Source organism: Hirundo rustica, chromosome 14 (genome assembly GCF_015227805.2).
Source record: "Hirundo rustica isolate bHirRus1 chromosome 14, bHirRus1.pri.v3, whole genome shotgun sequence".
Taxonomy (NCBI): Eukaryota; Metazoa; Chordata; class Aves; order Passeriformes; family Hirundinidae; genus Hirundo; species Hirundo rustica.
The window spans coordinates 196,607-217,676 of NC_053463.1; the positions used below are offsets into that span (position 1 = coordinate 196,607).

The 21,070-nt window shown below is 48.1% G+C and overlaps 1 protein-coding gene across 2 annotated transcripts in view; it reads left to right on the plus strand.

Annotated features, from left to right (window-relative positions):
• The first annotated feature begins 11,885 nt into the window (after positions 1-11,885).
• DPYSL3 (dihydropyrimidinase like 3) overlaps positions 11,886-21,070 on the plus strand; it is a 28,715-nt gene continuing 19,530 nt past the window's right edge. The window contains exon 1 of one of the 2 annotated variants that reach the window (XM_040078165.1): positions 11,886-12,173. In XM_040078165.1, coding sequence (XP_039934099.1) covers positions 11,886-12,173 — 288 coding nt within the window. Of the gene's footprint in view, positions 12,174-19,479; positions 19,619-21,070 lie in introns of those variants that run through there. The other variant, XM_040078166.2, reaches the window with a different exon arrangement.

Genomic DNA, 21,070 nt, shown 5'->3' on the forward strand with positions numbered 1-21,070 from the left:
GTCATCCTTGAGGCATCTCCATTTTGTCTGGTTATTTTATCGTAAAATACTTTGGCAAGTGAGGGACTAAGCCCTGTCCCAGACTATGCTTCTGCCAGAGCAGGCATGGTGAATGCTCATGGCTAGAGTGAAGTCTGGCTATACATTAGAAGGTCTCTAATGTTGTTTCGGGTTGTAAGGGTTGTTTCGGTAGCCCCTTTGGATGGCAACAGTTTTCTGTTGTTTGGGATATTATCTAAACACAGTAAAAGCCTTAATAACTGGCAATGTGCCATCTGCTTTGTGTTGAGAGGGGGCTAAATCCGAACACGACCAAAATGTACATTTCAAAGCCCTGTTCCTGCTTGGGCAGAGATGCAGCCCATAGCTTGTGCTACACTGACAAGGGGCCATTGTGCTACATCTGCTCCAGTGCATGGACAGCAATTGACAGCCATGAACAAGCTGCTTTGCACAACAAAGAGAATTCTGTGAAAACCATTTTAGAAGCCTGAAACAGGACTGAGACTAGAGATATAATGATTTCAGTGTGTACAACATATGGAGACTTTAGAGCCTGGAGCCACTAATCTATGGATTACAGACTCCCTAATTATAGACTAACGTTTCCCATTTATGAGAGGCACTTCTGCCAAGGGAGAGATCTTGCAGGTCAGTGCTCAAAAACTGAATGTCATTTTAGGGAGAACTAGGGAAAGTATGGAGATTGGAAAATGTCACTGTACCGTTGTCTTGCTCATTTGTATCTTCAAATGCGGCATGGAGTTCTGCTCCACTGCAGATCTTGAAACTGGGACACCTCTGGTGGGCTTGACGTGCACTCAAAGGCAGGACCCCAGCTGCATGAAACAGGCTCCTCCACACCAGGCACTCTTTTGGGGATGGATTGGCTGTCAGCGGAGTCAGATTTCTCACTATAAAGAGGGAGCCTCCAAGAACCAGTAACAAATCTTCAGCACCTCCAAATACAAACCTTCAACATTGACCAGGACACTAATCCCAGTATGGTCGCACCTTACTGAGTTCGGGCCTTGGAGCAAGTGAAAACACTATTCCTACTCCTATGTGCCTAATTTTGTCCCAGTCAGTTATATAACAAACCACATAATGAGATGTAGAGAGCCTACAAAACTAGCACTACATTCAACTGATATCTTTGAGCCCCAGGACACAAGAACTAAAAACAATCAGGAACCAAGCAGGTGACCCCATTGTCATGGATCATCCATATATGACCCAAACAAGGGTCATCTATAAACTAAAGTCAACAACTGTTTTATTCCAGGTCCCTAACCCTAAGAATCCTAAGCCACACTGTTAGCTTGAGCCTGTCCCTGTGTAATTTGTTGTTTCCAGACCTAGCTACATGATAATGACTGGGAGGGAAAACAGGTTAGGCATTGATGAATCTGGAGCACCTGGCCATTCAAAGCCAGCATGGCTTTGAATCCAGAGCTATAACTGAGACACGGTCACCAACCCTGCTTCCTGTCATACCTAAATTAATGATAACTCTTTGGTTTACTTCTGGCTTTATACTACACCAACCTGCCTTGTAAAATGCAGAAATTGACTTAATGCTATAAATTGCCCCAATTCCCCAACTGCCTCAGACACAGGGAAAACACCCATATTTGAGCCATGTATGACACAATCAGAGAAACAAACCCTGTCAGTAAAGTTCTGAGTCCCCAGGCAAACGACACAAACTCTTTCATGTGCTGGGATATCAACTGCTGACTCTCAAGTGCTTTAAATGCTCTGGTCTTGGGCGGACCATGTCCTTTAATAAAAAAACTGATAAAAATGCAGTAAGGATCATCTCCAGCAAGATCCTTCTGCAACAAGGATCAGTGACTCATTAATTCTGATTTCTTTACAATAGCCATAGTTATGTGCATTCAAAGATTTGAATGGAACTGGAAGTCTTTTGTTTGTACATTCTTTTTGCATGTTTTCAACCATCCCAGAAGTTAAGTCATGTTAACGTGACACAAAACATACTTTACAAAACAAGATTATTATTATTCTGCTTTGCATGGTCCAGGGGAAACATAATGAGCTTCACTTCCTGGAGACAGATAAAGGAGGTCTGAAGCCTGGCAGAAGACAACATATTTCAGCAGCAGTTTCCAAGTTAGTGATCTGAACGCTTGTCCAGGCATGCAGAGAATACAAGTGGATGTTTTTTAGGATTAATGGAGAGACTACACTGAAAAAGAAGGTGGGAAAATGGCAGACTTGGAAGTGCTCAGCACACAGGAAAATCAGTCTGTTTTCATTAGTCATCTAAAATAGATTTTTTTGAATGGAAGCCAAGGAAATTCTACAGGATCATTCTGACAAGTAGCACTGGATGCAATTATATTTTAGGTCCTGAGTTTGCAAGCTGTGATACTCTCCCTAATTTAAATCCAGAGAAATATTCTAAACTACAAAAATAACATTAGTCATCAGTGTAGAATGTGTGAAACAGTTTTTCAGGATGGGAACCATGGTTTAACCCCAGCCAGCAACAAAGTACAGCTGCTTGCTCACTCCTCTACCTGCAGGACTGGGAAGAGAATCAGAAGGGTAAAAGACAGAGAACTTAAGGGCTGAGGTAAAGACACTTTAATAGGTAAAGCAAAAGCTGCACACACAAGCAAAACAAAACAAGGAATAGGAATTAATTCACTGTTTCCCAGTGGCAGGCAGGTATTTAGCCACCCCCAGGAGAGTGGTGCTCCATCCCACGCAATGGTTACTTGGGAAGACAAATGCCATTGCTCCAAATGTCCCGCCTTCCTCCTCCTTCTTCCCCCCATGTTAGATACTGAGCATGACATAATCTAGTATGGAATATCCCTTTGGTCAGTTCAGGTCACCTGTCCTGCTTCCCATGCACCTCTAACTTCCTTGCCATTGTGGCCATACAAAAAGCAGAAAAGACTTTGGCTCTGTGTAAGCCCTGTTCAGCAATAACAAAAATGTTTCTATATTATCTACTCTGTGTTCAGCACAAATCCAAAACATAGCCCCGTACTAGCCACGGTGAAGAAAATTAACTCTACCCCAGCTGAAACCAGCACAGAACCACAGTATCCTAGAACCACAGTAACTCTCTCAGTCAGCATGCTTTAGGGTTTTCCTTGCCATGTTCCCAGCAAGGCTTCCTCAGCTTCAGACCACTCACTGATGCCTGCACTGTCCCCAGCACTCCACTTTGGGTTGTTTCATAGCTGCCCTTTTCCTCTGCCAGGAAAATCTGAACCTCTCTGGTCCTTTCCTTATTGTTGTGGAAAGTGCTAGTAATACTCCAAGGAAAAAGTGAATGCATTAGAAAATATTACTAAGCAAGTTTCAAAGTAAAGTACAGAAAAAATACAGAAAAGGTAGACTCTCCTTAACAGGATTAATGCATACATATTACATGCCTATCAGACAAGCCAGAGGAGAGCAGCTGGCAGCTGTGTGAGCTGGAGGTCAGACTCCCTGTGGCATTAGGAGTTCCAGAGGTAATGCTGGGAAAGTCCTCTGTGTAAACCTCTTCATCCAGAACCAACACACACTCTCAAACCAGACTCTTGGTTTTGAATACAGATAAAAAGCATTGGTGCTAAACTTCCCCTGTCACTTCTGAGAATTAAGAAGAGGTAAGAACAGCAAAATCAACCACGTACTATAGTAAAAACCTACAGAAATTTGGGCTTCTTTGTATATGAAACAGAGAACTTTTAAAGTGGCCAGTTCCCCTAAGATCCTTCTTTAAGGCCCAGGTAAGCCAGACAGTAGTTAAAATTGCTTAACTGATAGGGGCTGTGAAAAGAATTCAAGCATTCCCGCTTGGCAGGAAAGACAAGCCTCTCTTTTTACATTCTCAGCACAGAAACTTCCAGAGGTCACTGTGGTATCTGTAACTTGGATTTTTATCAGCTAGCCTAGGCACTGAATGAAGGATTTGAATATTCTGAGGGACAGGCAATTAGTCTAAACCTGTAAGAACAAACCATGGATATTGTACCTAACACTGTTCAACCTGCACCTAACCTGCACAAATGTGTGGGTGACACACACAGGTTGTCACTTCTGAATCAGTGTATACATCAAAAATAAGAGAAAGGTAAATCACTAACAGTGAATCAGAAAGGCCACAATGCAAAAGTAACCTGCCATCTTCTTAGCCATGTTCTACCAAGAGAAATCTCCTACTCCACAGCAATGGAACAAATACAGGGAAAGGGAAAAGGATTTTAGCTTCACAGAATGTGAGTGGTTCATTTGGTAGTTATGGGTCTCAAATTCTTAAAACTATATATGTTTTATGGATGCATAAAAGCTGCATTGCATGTAAGGCATTAGCACATCTGGGGTGCAGACTGAGTTCAGTCTCAGGCATTCAAAGCTTATCATAACAGATGCAACATCTATATGCTTTCATAGGGAAATGACTAACAAACTGACTTCCACAATTTCCCAGTCCAAAACACCTTACTGTGTTTTGAATATTCACAGCAATTGGTGCTGATAACTCACCCGTGCTCTGAAAAGGACCAACAACAAAAATGCTGTAATTTGACCTTGGGTTCCAGCCTCTCCATCAAGAAAGCATCTGTCTCTCTATCTGTTCACTGTCTCTCTCTTTGGTCTTTATTTTTTCATACTTAGTAAAATTCATGAAGCAGTGACACTCAACACAATGGAATTTTGTGGTGCACAATTCCCTATTAGACAGCCTGCAGTCTGATGAGTCATCTCAGCTCTTTCCACCACTGTCTGCCCGAGGTGTGGCACTCACAGTCCACTGGTTTAGAAGTAAAAAGCAGCTGAGATGAAAGAACCAAGCCAGAAATTAGGAAGTTAGGAAGAGCAAGGAGCAAAGGTGGGTATGAGCATACAGACAAAACCTTGATTTTAAATTAATGTCTGTGCAACACAGTAATCCCATAAGGTAAGGTGAGGTCAGGATTTCCCTGAGAAATAGCAATGAGGGGTGGTCTGAAACTGGCACAACCTGCTCTTCTCAAACTTTGGGTCTGTCACAGGCTGGCACTGACCTTGATGTAGCAGGATTTGTGTGAGGTTAAGTCCCCCTTTTTCATGTGATTTGTTCCAGGTGAATTTGATGCAACTAAGATTGGGTTCTGGCCTTCAGACAGAGTCTTGGGCTGTACGTGAGCAGCTGAAAAAGAGTTGAGGGAACAACCAGTTCCAAAACTCCTTCCAAAAGAGTGGTCTTACAAAGGAGTGGATGTCTGGGTGATGGATTCTGGTAGTACTGAAGCATTTTTCTTCTATTCCTTGAAAAAGGAGGACTGTAAGCTGTTCTTGCTCTTCCCTAGGACATACTTAGTGAGCAATATAGATGGACATTATCTATTTTTATCTATTTTAACATCTGTGTGGAAGGGATAGCCCACCAGTCCTTAATGGTAGCACAATTTAACAGTGATTTCAAAGAAGAATTTGCTGGGACAGTGAATACAGACTGAACACAATTTCTAACATAACTAGATCAGCTGGAGTTATGAAAATTAAGTGAAAAATTAAGAAGTAGTCCCAGCCATGGCAAGCACAGGTTCTAGCTCCTGCATGGCAACAGTCACTCCAATTTACAGAATATGGCTTTCCTCCAAAGCAGCAGCAAATGGACTGACAGGCAAGCAGACCAGGATCTTCAGTCACCCCTGGTTCCTGCAGTACTGAGAGCTTCTTTTGTGCATTATACCAGGGTGTGCAGGGCCATGATAAAAAATACACGAATGGCAGCTCTCTTTCTTTCACCGGCTTGGCCACAGTATATTTGACTGCTCGCTTCCTCACAGTCACAAGGAACCATAAAAGCAAACAAGCAAACATAATACCTTTAAATCCACTGTAATTCTACTCTGCTGACATCTAATTACTCATTATAGACTTGTAATCACTGGCACATAATCACTAATTATCTCTAGATACACCACCTGTTTTTGCATCAGTGGGCTCCCCTGAAGCCACAGGTTGAAGGAGAGAGAGGCTGAAGGCAAGGAGACTAGGTCTCCAATGGTTGATTAGGTCAAAAGCAACACCACGAAAACAAGGAAATCTCATCTTAGTCCTCCAAGTCATTTCTGGGAATAAAAGCAGGCACAGAAGAGAGTAGCTAGTGATCCCTAAGATAAGCTGGAATGAGAGGGAGTCACAACAGCAGATATGCTTGGAAGCAAGTCAGCATTTGCCATCACAACAGAGGCCAAACACAGAGGAATACCAACCACAGCATAGGGAAGATGCTGGATGACGCCCTACAAGAAGCAGGGAACAAACAAGACTAGATGGAAAGAGACTGATTTTGAGAGGCAGAACATGAACTGAAAGGAAGTGGGCTGACTGCTCTTTAAGTGAATCTGGTGGCACATGCCTGGCAGAATACTCTGGGCTTCAAACTTATACAGAATGCATGTTTTCTTACATAAATCCATCTCATCCAGGCCCTAACAATCCACACCACACCAAGCCAGACAGCTGTTGCAGAGGCTAAAATATCACCATTCCTGAAACTGTGATCCTGAAGGTACCCATTGACATGCAAACAACAGAGGATGTCTACAAGTTTACTTGGCTGTTCCTAGAAATCTGGAGTTGCATCTCTAGGTTGGTCCATCTTCATAGAAGGTGGCTGGAACTCACCTGACATGCAGAACCTCCAGGGTCACCACCCGTCCCTACTTGTTAGTTCAGGTGGGTCCAGCAGACTCTAGCCAGGTTGGAATATCTGGGGTTTCATACTGATGCCAGATCTTTTCTTCTGATCCTCCCTTGAAAACATTATTTATCTCTGGTGCCTTTTGTCCCCAACAACTTCATAACTGAGTGACTCATTTTGCATCTGACTGTAAGGCCTGCAGTGCCATGGGAGTGCTTCAGCACTGAGAAGATTGCAATCCTTTCCTTGGAGGACCTGGTAAGGAAGAAGGAGAGTCCAGATTACCATAGGGTTTTGCTCAGCACTAAACAAATCTGGGAGGAAAAAGCATTACTGCATTTCAGAAATATTCTTGGAATAACTGAGCACAGAAGATTATAACTTCCAGCTGCTTATCAGATTTGTGGTCTCTTAGTATGACAGACTGACAGCATGCTGAATTCAGGCTGTGTGTGTTGCTTGAAACTACTCCCTCTAACAATACAATAGCATCCTGCAGTAGAAATTACCACACTATTTTCCTACTGTCCCTGTGGTTTTGGCATGAAATACTGAACAAGCTTTTGACAGAATCAAAAGCTTTGCCTTTCTGACTCTGCAGTGGTTTGGCTTTGGTAAAGGATTTCAGCAACGACAACACCCTGCGCACAGCAGTTCCGCAGGGACTGATATGCAGATCAGCCTGGAGGATCACAAAGGTCTGTCTCATCTTCTAACATGACTATGTCTGAAAGTTTAGAAACTGGAGTGTGGTAATAGAGGCAACAGCCACTGGCCCTCCCCAGCTGATTGAGATACCAGGTTCATCAAACATGCCATTTCTGGGTGAACAAAAGAGCCCACCCATCTCTGACCTCTGCTTCTAAATGTAAGTGGAACAATCAGATTTTCTTGACTCTTTCACTGTTTCTTTTGCATTTGTACTGAGCCTGACTTTCCCTGAGACATGTGAAAGGCAGTGCCGGGGGCTGTCCTGACATTGCTGCAAGAATGACAGTAGAACAACCCTGTTTATCTGGCAGCCTTCAAAAACAGGACATGCTTGTAAATCATGTCTGCAGAGTATGAGAAGGCAGCTCTAACTTTGCATGAAACAAGACAATTAGGACTTACTTCATCATTACAAATTATCATGCATGTAACAAAGGGATGCAGTTTTATTAAAACCTGTAGAAATCAGAAGAAATCAATGTTAACCTGCTACTTCCACTGTCCTGCTGCTTCTCCAACTGAACCCACAGACCTTAGAAGAAAACAATCTATGAAAGCTTATGTGCATTTATCCTGCTCATAGTATTATGCAGTTGTTACATCACATCCTTTTCACATGAAATCAAAGACCTTCTGCCTCCAGACCCACAGGAAAAGCAGTGTAAAACCATTCGGTATGGATCTGACATCAAGGAAGGAAATGTCCTCACTCAGGACACAACTCAAGCTTGTCAGCATTGGTGAAGGAAGGGGTCAAATTCCACCTAATGTCAATAGCCTATTTCCTTCAAATAGCACAGTATTCTCTGAGTGTAGTCACAGCTATGGAGCCTGAGATGCTTCGTGGTGTAATGAGCAACTTCCAGTGACATGGGCAGAATTATGTGAATTTTCTATTTTTATTACAGATAGAATGATGTTGCACAAAGCATCTGGGAGCTGGGAACCAGCAGAGAAGTTTGCCAGCAGAAGATGTAGAGTTTTTCCAATCAAGAAACTGCCCACTGCCCTGACAAATGGAAAATAACTTAGTAAAGTCATCAGAAAATACCCATCAGAGGACAACAGCGCCTTGGCAGCAGCAGGCAAGATGACCTAATTTGACTTCTCCGTCACTACCTTTGTTATTTGAATGATTCAGCTGGCAATTTAAATTCCTCTTCAAACATTTAAAAGATACCAGTAAGTTTGACAACCTCATGGAGAAAAAGCTTGAGAAAGTGTGCATGACACGTGTCTCTCACTGGATACTCTGAGGCTTGGGCTGTTGGCGTTTAGAGCCTGTGATTCTCCACACAGGCTCTGACAGGAACCCCAGCCAGTGCTCTAGCGGCGGCCAGTGGAGACAAAGAAAACCAGCACTGGGGTTTTGAGAGCACGGAACATGAATATGGCCACAGCAGACAGGGTGATTATGTCCCATCTTATTAACTAATCCTTTTGCAGAAAGGGATTTGCGGATTTGCTTAAAGACCACTTCCCACAGACTGCACCATTCCCCCATTCATAACCAGTGCGGCTCACCTCGTAACATGACTGATTTCCATTTCTTAGTCTGCCTTAAACAGCTCTTACTCAGCTAGAAAGACACAAATTAGAAGCTTGCCACTACAGAACTTCCCATAAAATAAATGCTGTTCCCTAGATCAGAAGAGCAGCCTATTCCTTTATGATAAAACCAGTGGTGCCCATCTGGCAGGCTCAGGTCAGATTCCTGATCCACAAGGACCAGCACTTCTGTTCTGGGGTCAGGATGTGAACCCAGCCCTCGAGCCAAGGAAACCCTTGCAGGACTGACAGCTGGCTCCAACGCGTCCTGTAGCAGCACAAAGCACATGAGCTCACATGCCTATCATCTCCATCCTCCCTGGGCCCAGGCATGGGAAACAGCCTTCCCACTGGATCCCCTCCCGGATCTCTATCTCCAATCTACTTTGTACAGAGAAGCAAGAGGAGAGCTGGTTTGCCAGCAGGGTCTGAAGCTGCACCACTCATGACTGTTTGCCTGACAAACATTTTTGTCTATGAGTATATAAACATATGATTTAAAGAAAAGAAAATTTACTTAACTACAGGGGGCAGACATTTTGTCATTGTATAATTAAAAGCTTCACATCAGATCCAAGACATACATATACAGAAATATAAATAATGCCTTCTGCTGGGCTCAAAAGCAACTGTGCAGTGAACACACAGTGAACACAAACTTCAATTTTCATGGTATTCTTGAACTAGCAGCCTTACAACGCCTAACAAAAAAGATCTTAAAAGTGAATAGCAATTTGAAAAGTAAAATTCAAGAACTGTCTTTTATACAGTGAATGATTTTCATTAAAAGTCAGATTTTAAAGCCTTCACTTCCCAGAAGAGCCCCACAGTTCTTTACTGGTGCAGATGATTTCAGTGCAACCATCTACGCAGCAAGGCACTAAAAAGATAAACACTGGAATCAGGATTTAAATAAATATTGCTAGTAAAGTACAATGCTGAAACTTTTGCATGTTTGCAGAATCAGACAAAGGCCAGGCCCTGTTCCAGAGAATTTTAATTCTCCATACGGAGCCGTACGGAGATGTCCCAGCCAAAACAAGGGGTTCCCTCTAACTCCGCTCTGGTTAGTGCACATGGGCACAGGGCAGCCTGCAGTGCAGGGGCACGCTGTTCCTCCTGGGAGAGGCTCACTCCTCACAGGCTGTTGCTTGGCCCTGAAGAGGCAGGGGCTCAGCTTGCTGTGTGAAACATGCCAACCGCCAGCTCCGAGACCAGCACATCCCATGTACTGGGGGCGGAAGCTGTCTGAGAGGGGGTTTCATCTTCTACTCAGTGGATCCCACTTGCAGCAGGAGGAGGATAAATTTCTTTATGCTAAGGCAGTCCCTTAGGAAAGTAAAGACCCGGTAGGCAGCCACTTTGTGTGCGTTTGCTTGGCCAGTACTGGTGGTCCTGCTGCCAAGCATCCGGTTACAGAGGAAGAACATTTGCTAGGAGAATAGGAGTAGAAAAAAACTCCAGAACAAGCATGATCTGGCTATTTGAAGGGATACTTCCTTCCCTAGCTGCCAGACAGTGCTGTTGCCCCTGAACCTGAACCATGACAGCGCTGGGCTCTTCTCCTGGCACATCCTAGTCAGGTGGCAGTGGGGCTCTGGTGCAGGCATGACACTCATGGTGCTGAGCATCATGGGTGGGCATGGGGCAGCTGCATATTAAATTCACGTAAGAGCCCAAGAACAACCAAAGGCAACCCTCTCTAGTACTGTTTTAGAGAAAGTAAGGGCAGACAGTGAGCTGTCACTGCTGTGTAACACAAGGCTTTTAAAGTAAATTCCAAGTTTGTAGACACAGTCTGTTTATATTTAATGCATCCTCTCTTCTCCTAAGCCTTTAGACTTGAATAGTTAGTCAAAAATTCAAGTTACTGTAGATTATTCCACTTAGATGGAGAAAAAAACGGACTCAGTTAATGACACTGGTACAAGTCCAGTTACAAAAGCAGATTGCTTCCCCGTGTGCAAAAGGAGGGAAACGATCCCAAACCATTTCCTCCCACACAAGCTCAAGTTTTGGTCAGCCAGTGCCCCCAGACGGCCTGTCCGGGCTTAATTACAGGGTCATTTTTCTCCATGATGGTTCAGACTCCACGTGGATTTTCCTTAAGAGATAATGGCACTGTTTCGTTATTGCAGAAAAGGCTGAAAAAAGCATCTCATAACACAAAAATGTGGTGTGAGGAATCACTTGACAAGACGTAGAGCCCAGGTACCATGTACTCTTGTTCTAGGTAAAAAAAAATGAGCAGTTGGCAAAACGATTTTAGTCAAAGCTCTAGTTTTGGTGCTCCCAACAGATTTCACAGGCTACTACTGTTATACAGCCGTTAGAATTTGTCAGACCCAGTCTTGGCTGTCCGTCCGTCCTTCGGGCCTCCAGTACTTTTGAAATGAAGTTGCAACGGAGCTCTCAAAGCAACACCTTAAACTAGCCAACACACGAAGCTTGTTTGCGAGGAACACACGCGCTCACGTTTGGGAGCAGCGAAGCCTTTTTGCAGGGGACATTGCTTGCGTCTGGCTGCAGCGTCCACCCAAGCGCAGTGCCTCTGCAGGGACCACGGCCCAAGCAGAACGAGACCACGGCCCCGGGCTCGCGAGCAAACGCTGGTTTGCGGGCTGCACCACGTACCGGCGGGGGAAAACTGACACGCGGCTGTGGGGGCTGCTGCCGGTGTGTCCGGGTACAGCCCATCTGCCGAGCGCCCCGCACGGTCAGCAGCGAGGCACTCCCGTGTGTCCGCTCCGTCCTCACGGCTGGAGCGTCCCGGGAAGGCGACCGCTGGCAGCGACCCCGGCAGCAACATCAGGCCCGGAGCACACGGGAGCGGCCGGCCCCGGGTCCGGGCGAGCGCCACCCCCGCAGATCCCACCGCCCCTCAGCCTCCCGTCGGGCCCGCCCCGAGGCCCGGTCCCGCCCCATCCCGCCCCGTCCGTCCCGTCCTGGCGGCGCGGCGGGGATGGCGGCGGACGGGCGGCGCGACGATGAGGAGCTGCCGGTGTACCTGGCGCGGCCCGGCTCGGCGGCGGTGCCTCGTCAGAAGCGCGGGGGGCTCTTCTGCAGCGTCGAGGGCGCCTTCGAGAGCAAGACCCTCGACTTCGAGGCACTGCGCGTTGGGCAGCGCCGCGCCCCGCCGCCCGCCCGCCCCGGCCCCGACCCCCCGCCCGGCGCGGCCCCCGGCCCCGATCCGACCGCTGGCGACCCCCGCGAAGAGCGGCTCCAGGACCCAGCCCCCGCGGACGACAGGGTAGGGGCCGGGCCGGTACCGGGACAGCGGGCGCGGGCCCCGGGGCGGGGTCTCGGGGGGCGGAGCGGGGCCGCGCTGGGTCCGGCCGCCGCTCGCCCCCGGGGCCGGCCCTGGAGGAGCCGCCGGTGGTGCTGCCGTGGCTCGTCCGCCCCGGCTGCCCGCAGCGTCCCCGCCGCCCCCGCGGCAAGGCGGCGTCGCGGCCGTTGCCGGTGCGCGGAGCTCCCCCGGCGGAGCGGGGTGTCGGCGGTCTCACCGCGGCGCCCGGAGAGTCAGAGCCGCTGGCTCCGTTCGCTGCAGGAGCTCTTCTATACTTGTATTAAAGAATACCTGCTCCCGCGCCACTGAACATGGAAAAAACCCGAAAACAGTGGGGATTTTGGACCTTTTACTCCAAGCCAGTAGATCTTTATCTCCCATGGGCGCAAATTAGGAGTACCACGCCAGCAGTGGGTGGCGGCACATTGATCTGCAAGTGACAGTGTTGAAGGTATCACTAGGCATAAAGTTTCTCAGTTTACACGAAAGTGATAAACTAATCCGTGCAGCTCCACAGCATAGTCCTTCTGGTGGAGGCTAAGATAGCTTGTTGTGCTGGTTCTGGTTCTATTTGCACTAGCAGTTGGGCAAGAAGATGATTAATAGTGTTGAGTGAATGTCTTGGTTGGGATTTCAGTGGTCCCGTGGCTCATTTTTGCATCAGGCAAGTAAGGCTATTCACTGCCGTTGGTCAATAAGTTTCTTAGGGGCTGAACTTTTTAATAGCCGTCTTAAGGTCACTCTTTTTCAACCGTAAACAGGGGCAAACCCTCCTCCCCCCCCATTTTTCAAGATGGAATAAAAAATCACCTGCATCTTAGCACAGGGGGGTGGAGTGGTTGTCTTGGGGTTCTGCAGAAACCTCCACTTGGTTCTGGAGTGTAAACCTGATAAACAGCAGACATTTGTGATCTGGAGGCCTAACCTCACCAGCTTGAGCCTAGTGGAAGCACAGCAGTGAACTGTGGTGACTTGAGCTGTCTTGGTGTTGGGGAAAAGCATCAGGCTGTCCTAAGTGTCCACTGTCTTCTGTAGGAATGTCTAGCTAGGCAATGTTTAATTTGAGCTTTCTTCATTACACTTTAATTTCTTCAGCCTCTGCTTTTTGGTTTCTTACTGGCATGCTTCTCAGTTCATGTTCTTGAGCTTTGCTCCTTTACAGCTGTTTTACAGAGTCAGGAACAAAATTAACATTATTCCTGTCAGTACCAACCTTGTCCACATGGTTTAACTGGCAGCTGCAGAACTGACCACTGCATTAACAATTTTATGCTGCTGCTTGTTGGAAAAGGAGCTGAAGCTCCTGACAGCCTGTCTGCATGATTTGCTGAGAGCTTTTCTTTATTAGCTGTGCCAAAATTTCAAAAAAAAGCCTGGTTGCCTTTTGAAGGTCTTATGTAGGCCCTTATCTCCGGTGTTTTGTAGCTGAGGATTTCCTTCCACAGCTCCTCTCTTCCTGATGATTCCTGCCTCTAGATTTCTTCCTCTGAGGCCTTCAGCTGATAAGCACCAGGAGCCAAACCCCTTTTATCTGCACATCTTGCCTGAGAGGATGGGCTGCTTTATACATGTGTTTTTGTGTGTGTATAGCTAGAAGGAATTGTATGACTCGGTACTGTGGCTTTCAAGCTTTGAGGTGACCCAGAATATGACAGTGCAATGGGAAATGCACTGTGCACACTGAGCCCCATTGCCTGCGCAGCCATGGGGAGTTTGCCTTTGTTGGACTCTGCAGACTCAGAGCACACAAAGGCACTTTTGTCAAGGCAAATTGAACTTTGAATAATTTCACAGATTAAGAAACAGTGAGAGAGCTCAAGTCATCTACTCTTGCCCAAGCAACTTGTTTATTAGAGAAGCTGAAAGTAAGAGACTTGCCTGTGCCCAGGGCAACAGACAGAGATCTATCTTTTAAATTTTGTGGTGAACAGTTGATAGGAAGTACAACAGACCAACACAACTTTTTTTTTTTTTTTTTTTTTTTTTTTTTTTTTTTTTTTTTTTTTTCCCTATAGTGACATTAATTACAATCAAAGCACCAGCATTTCTACAGGGAGATGACTGCAGTAAATAAATGCCTGGTGATAACACGTGGTGTCATGCAACTGAACAGCATAATACAGACCCAGGCACATGATCCAACCTTGCTTTGTTTTATCACAAAATCTATTGGAAGGACAAAACTTGGGCTGTATATTGGGGTGCATTGAAGTCATAGTGGGGATAGAGCAGGTGGGAGCTGTGCCTTTGCTCTGTCAGTGGGAGTTTGAGCTTTGCCCCTGGATTTAGGGATAGAGAGTGACAGTCATTAGGGTAGGGGCCAGGGGGACTACTGTGGAGGCTGTGGTTATGGGGAGCTGCCCCTGTGGGCTGGCAGGCTTCCTGGAGAGCAAGAGATGTGCCCTTCAGATGCTCTTTGCTCAAAGCAGGAGGTCCGTTTCCCTGCTACTGAGTTCTGCTGCAGCAAGAGTTGTGGCACAACACTTAAGATTTGGAGGAACAACACTGGAGGACCAAGATTCAGTGCTTATCTGGGCTATTTGCAGAGACTGTTTTTAGCAAGAGTGATTTAACTCAATGCAGGTTTTCATCAGTAATAGCCAGTGTGGGCTCTACCCTTCTGAAGTGTCCTGTGGTTTTCTTTGAGAGCTGTCGTGCCATTTGTTTTGCCAGAGTGTTCACTTTACTATAATGAGTAAAAAGAGTTTCTCTGTAGGTCACAGACAACACCCTCTGAATTCCTGTGGCCAGGATGTTCACAGAAGGTTGGTGATGCATGAATAGGTACTGGAGAGCTGCAATACTGGGCATCTGCAGAGGCAACAGGGCTTTGAGGAGCAGGGAAGGAGCCTTGCACTTTGTGCCTAGTGCCTGGGAAGGTTGACCAAAAGCCTGTGCAGGCCTCCTCCACGTTCCTCCTCACTGCTCAGCTGTGCATTTTCACTCTTCTGTCCAGTCACACAGGCAGGAGCATGTGGTGCTAACCCCCAGACACTTGGTCCTTCTGCTGCACGGTTCTGCAGCCAAGTTGTCATTTCCAATGCAACTGGCTGTGGTCCCACAGACATGGGATTGTGGCTTCACCTCGGGCTGGGGAGGAAGGGGAAAAGGAACGCAAGGGAAACGAGCAGGCAACGAAAGCAGGCAAAGTGTTCATCCCCTCCAGAAGATCAGCAAAAAAAATGGAAAAAACAAGTCCTTGGTTTTTTCCTGGCAGTCAGCCAGCATCACACGTGTCTGTGTGGTTCTGCTTAGATATCAACTTGTGATACACCCTGGAAATACAAGCAGGGCTGTCTCAAATGGAGAACAAAGCTTGGACTAACTTGATTCTCTCTTTGTTTTTCTGATACTTGTAAAATGTGCTCTGACTTCAGCATTCAGCTTTTTGGTATTCAATGCCAGTAATTTATAGCAGGAACACCAAGCCAACAGCAGTCTGTGCCTCACGAGGCAGCTTTGCACAACCTGAAGTTGCAATTGTGCACTGCCTTTAGCAGTTTAAAATCCTGAATTTGTGGAAGGGATCCTAATAGCATTAGTTCATCACCTCCATATCACCCCCTTCAGCATCTGTGTTTTGGTTTTACTTGTTCTTTTTATAAGAGAGTAATTTGAAGTCACATTATATTTCTTACTTTTACAAACAATGGGAACAAATCCAACCCACTGAACTAGTTCCCACAAAGCAAATACAACAGTTAAACTTGCATTACAGTTCATGGGGTTGAATGCTAATTATTCAGATCTTTATTGAAAAAATCCCACATATATGTATTTGTATTTTTTAAGAAATCTGATGCCTGAAGCACAGCAATAAGAGTCAGTTCTTTGGCTGCTTGTGGTAGGTGTGCCAGCACCTAAGCAAAACTGCTGCGTTTGTTATCCCACCCCCCTGTTTAAGAAGACAGATATTAGATTCCATGGGAGTTTTGCAGCTGGGCTAGCTTTCCAGAGAAATTGGGGATTCAGCTGAAGAGTTCCTGCTTGCTGCAAAGAGCTTATGTTTTACCACAAAACTTACCCTAGCATGGTTTCATTTTTACACTGCCTTGTGGCAATAGTCCTTAGTTTCCTTCTGTCCTCGTTCTCAGGTCTGGGTGGGGAAGGCTTTGGAAGTGGCTGGCCCCGGTGTGTGTGCAGTGCAGGCGGAGCAGGGAGCTGGCTGGCAGGAGTGCCCTCGCAGGTAGCTGGTCACTGCATCTGGGGTACTGAGGCAGCAGGCCAATCTTGCACTGCCAGGGCATTGATATGGTGCTGTGAGTATTATTTGGGCTGATGTGATTTTGAAAACATCATGCTCCTCTCAGGACATACTGGTCTTTATGGAAATTTTAAGCAGAAAAGAAACTGAGTTTTGCAACCAGGTATAAAACAGATTGCCAGCCCTGCATTCACAGAGCCTGTTTTCAACCTGCTTGAAGCAGATATTTCCAGGAACATGGCAGGGCCTCTGGATATGCAGGAACTGTTCTGGGAGCACAGGACTTCCACTTTGTTGCAGGGATGGTGTTTCTGTCCCTTGGATTCACTGCCTCTGACATAACTTAACCCCTGAAAACTCATCTGTTAGGAGAGCTGATGCAAAAAATTATGTATGGGAGGAAGAGATTTTATGTATGGGGACAGGCTGGCCTAGCAAATCTGCTGAACATTATGACAATTGGGCCCAGATTGTTCTGTGACTAGTGATAGTCAGTGAATGTTGGTTGTTGTATGAGTCATTGGTCACAGACACATAGGGCTGATGAGATCTGCTTTTTTCCTTTGCATTAGAGCCAGGTCAGGAACCTCCTGGTCCCCAGAGAGGGGGGGTTGAGCCCAGCTGCTGAGCATTAGTGGCCCACAGTCAGAGCTACATTCATTTTGGTGTCAAAGTCCTTGCAGCGGCATGGGCCTTCTATTCTGTTTTCACACCACTGGTGCTCCTCACCCTGCTCCTCTCGCTTGTGGCTGTCCACAAACACCTGGAACCATGAGGAGCTTTTGAACTCAGGATTGCCATTTTAAGTAACTTTCAGATTGACCATGCTTCTCATAGGAGATATTTTGAAACATGTGAGTAGCTGCACCTGGAAGAGATCCTATGGAAAAAGTTTTTTTCTGTTTGGAATGTTTTGGGCCCAGGGCATGGTGTTTGATTGTATTTGTGTGAGTGTCACATAGCAACCATGAGGAAAGTACATCTCTTCAAACGAGGGGTCTGAAGTCACTGTGGCTGGCCAGCATCCAGGGGGCTGATGCAAGCCCGGCTCTTGAAACTGTCCAAGTGTTGAAGTCAGCAGCATCTGCACAGTCATTTATCTATTATTAACTAATTAATGGCTGCTCTTTCTGTTACTGAGTCGAGACAAAGATAATGTGGCACCACCAGGCATGGACATACTCCAGAAAATGCATGAGTGAAGTTTTGAGAGGTTTGGTGATCAAAGTTGAGTCTGTTTCTCACCTCCCAGCCCCAGCCAGTTGAATTTCAGTAGAGACCAGGATCTGTTTTGGACACATTGCAGTCTTGTGACAAGAACAGCATGGTGCGGTGCCTGATCTTCTCCCCTCAGGTTTTTAGTTGCAGAGGCTCTGGCACAGCACTGCTCCCCCATTCCCTGCCTGGTGCTTGCAGACGTCCCCTGCATATGGATCTGCCATGGAGGGGAAGGTTTCCAGCTGTCTCTTGCTGACTGCAGGGGTGCAGCAGCTCACCAGCAGTGGCATAGGAGCTGGGACAGGGAAACAGGAGGGTCAAGCAGCCCTTACAATTTTGCCAGTATTCTCACAGTCCTTGTAGTAATAAGTAAGTTGTTGAGCATCTGCTGACTTTGACGTCAAACTGGTGAAAGGGTTTTGAGTTTAGAATAAATACATATTCAGTAAAACTATCCAAGAACTTCAGCAGAAACACACAGAGTAAGAAATTCAGTGGGTAATAATAGCTTTAGGCTGGGTTACTGCAGAGCACATGGTACTGAAAGTCCACGCTGCTGTCATCCACTTCTCTCAGGGCTCTGTAGCAGTCAAAGTTGGCTGCAGTGTCAGGGGTTGTTGCTGTGAGATGTTCCGCCTTTGCACACAGTGGCGAGCAGGGTGCTTGTCCCTGATGCTGTTGTTAGGTTCTAGTTCAGAAAGCAAACTGGAGGGAGGGTTTGGGTGTTGGTCACACAGGTCAGATGGCTTGTTTTTGTGCCAGGACATAGAACTGGATTTACAGCAATGTCCTTGCCAGGTGTGGCTGTGAGATTTTCCTAGTGGGACTGCCTGGCAGCAGGATCTGTAGGAGCATCTTGCTGATGGTGTTCGAAGCTCTAGCACAAGAGTGGAGTCGGAGTTGGCCTGAAGAGAAAGCAAGGTTCAGGGTGGCCATGGTTCTTAGGACCTGCTGGCAGCACAGTGGATTGTGGCAAGCAGGAAGCGGTAGGTGAGTTCTTCCCAGTGTGGTACAACTCTTGCTGGCATGGTCCTGGCCAGCTGTGGGCCAGGCTCCCCATTGTCTGTTTCAGCACATGCTGGGTACTTGTGAACAGTTCCACCATTTAGACCTTCCTACCAAAGTTACAGCAAAGAAGAGGGCAGAAGTCCTTGGAAGGGTTCTTGCCAGCACTTGTAGTGTTTGTGTGGCATGTTGGATTCCTGGAGCCAGATGTATGGTGTATTTTATCATTTTTTAATGTTTCCAAGTCTTGTGCATGTGAAAGAAAGTTGGGGTGATCCAGGTGCATGCCAGCAGCCCGAGACTGCCTGTTCTGTTACACACGTCGTTCATTGTACTTGCCAGTGGTACATGGAAGGTCTTGGCCAGCACAGGGCTCTCATTGTGGCAGCCCCATGGGCGTCCCTGCCGGCTGGATGGAGATGCGCTGGACAGCGTTGGTGCCTGGGCCCGGTATCAGTGCTTGTTGCGGGTGCCCAGTGCCCGGGGTCGGTGTCGGTGCCCGGGGTCGGGGTCGGTGCCTGGGGTTGGTGCTGGTGCCTGGGATCGGTGCTCGTGGCCGGCGCCCGGTTTCGGTGCCGGTGCTCGGGGTCGGTGCCATTACCTGGGGTCGGTGCCCAGGGTCGGTGCTGGTACCTGGGGTCGGTGCTCGTTGCCGGTGCCCGGTTTCGGTGCCGGTGCTCGGGGTCGGTGCCTGCGGTCGGTGCCCGCGGTCGGTGCCGGTGCCCGCGGTCGGTGCCCGCGGTCGGGGCTGGCACCTGCCGGGCGGGGCGGGCGCACCCTGGCGGGGCCGGGCCCCGGCGCCCCCTGGCGGCGGCGGCGGGCGGTGGGCGGGGCGGTGCCGCTGTCCCGGTGCGGCGGGCGCGGGCTCGGTCTCGCCTTTGTGAGGAGCGGCGCGGAGGCAGAGCGGGCGGCGGCGGCGGGTCGGGCCGGACGGTGCGGTGTCATGTCATACCAGGGCAAGAAGAACATCCCGCGCATCACGGTGGGTGCGGCGGGCGGGGCAGGGCGCCCCGTGGGGCGGGGGGGAGGCTCGGTGCCTGTGTCCTGCGTTGCGGATCGGAGCGGGGCGGTGGCGGCGGCGGCGGCGCGCAGACAAAGAGCCGCCGCCCGCGCAGGTTCCCCGGCCCCGCCGGTGAGCTGAGCCGGGCGGAGCGGCGCGGACTGGAGCGTCTGCGGTGGCCGGTGCCCGGCGGTAGCCGATGCTGGAGGGGGCGGGCGGCTGCCCCGGCCTCACGGAGGGCGCTCCCCACGCTCGGTGTCCCCGCCGAGCATCTCCTCGCTCTCGCCGTGTCAGGTGCGGTGGTACCGCTGCAGCGCTCAGGGACCCGCCCGGCCCGGCCCGGCCCGCCCGGGAGAGGCGGTGGCTGCTGGGTTCACCCTGAAGCTGCGGGAGCCCCGGTCCCACCGATACCTTGCCGTGCCGCTCCCCCTGGGGTTTTCCTGCTCCGATTTCTGCCCTGGCAGCTCTGCTCCACGGCTCGCTCTGCGGAGGCCATAGAGGGCTTGCTCCTGGCAAGGCAGTCTGGTCTTTCATCTTGTTGGCTTTTGGCTGGCTTCATTGTCGCTCCTGGTTTTTCTACTGGGGACAGCTCTGGCCCTCTGAAGAAAAAGGAAGAGCAAAGCACTTGACTTCCATTATTCTTTCGCATGTACAAATGTGAACAAAATGCTCTCAAAGAAGCACTAATATCTTGACCACTGTAAAGAGAAATTCCTTTGTCAGCCCAGATTCAGGTGCTTTCACAAGCAATATTATGGCTTTACACATCTTGCCTTTTCTGTATCCTTAGTCCACCATGGGGACAACCCAGTTGCTGCTGCAGGTGGGATTGCTCCCATTCTTTGGGGCTTTTTCTTTATGATACACTTTATCAATATGCAGGGCTTGTACCTGCTCCTCTGGGATCCAATGGCAACTCTTTCCCCTCAGTGGTAACCAGAATCTTCCAAGCTGCTTGATTTATTCCTATCAAATCCTTTCCTTTTTAGCTGAAGCTGAAAATGCTGCAGGCATATGCTGTCTGTGTCACTGATGTTACAGGTAGCTCTCTCCTCTGACTTCTACAGCTTGAGGATGATCCTCCATGACTCACTGGCCCTGTTCTGCAGCATTATCATATTCTGGCTGGAGTGGAAGCATTTGCCATGGAATTCTGCTTAAATGACATGGGAACTCAGGGGAGGTAATGAAGTGGAGTCAGATGGCGGGTGGCCTCCTCTGTTTTAATGGAATGGCAGAAATAAAAACTCAGCTCCAGTGTCTCCCCTAGAAGAAAGTTGGTTCTGTCCTTTTCCACCAGTTGTGCCACCCAGGCACTGTTGGCATTGTTTATTCCTCCTTTCTAGATTTCTGCTCCAGAATCTTCTTGCATGTCAGTATACATAACACCTGATGGGGATGGCAGATTGTCACCTAAGCTGTGTTTTTTAGTAG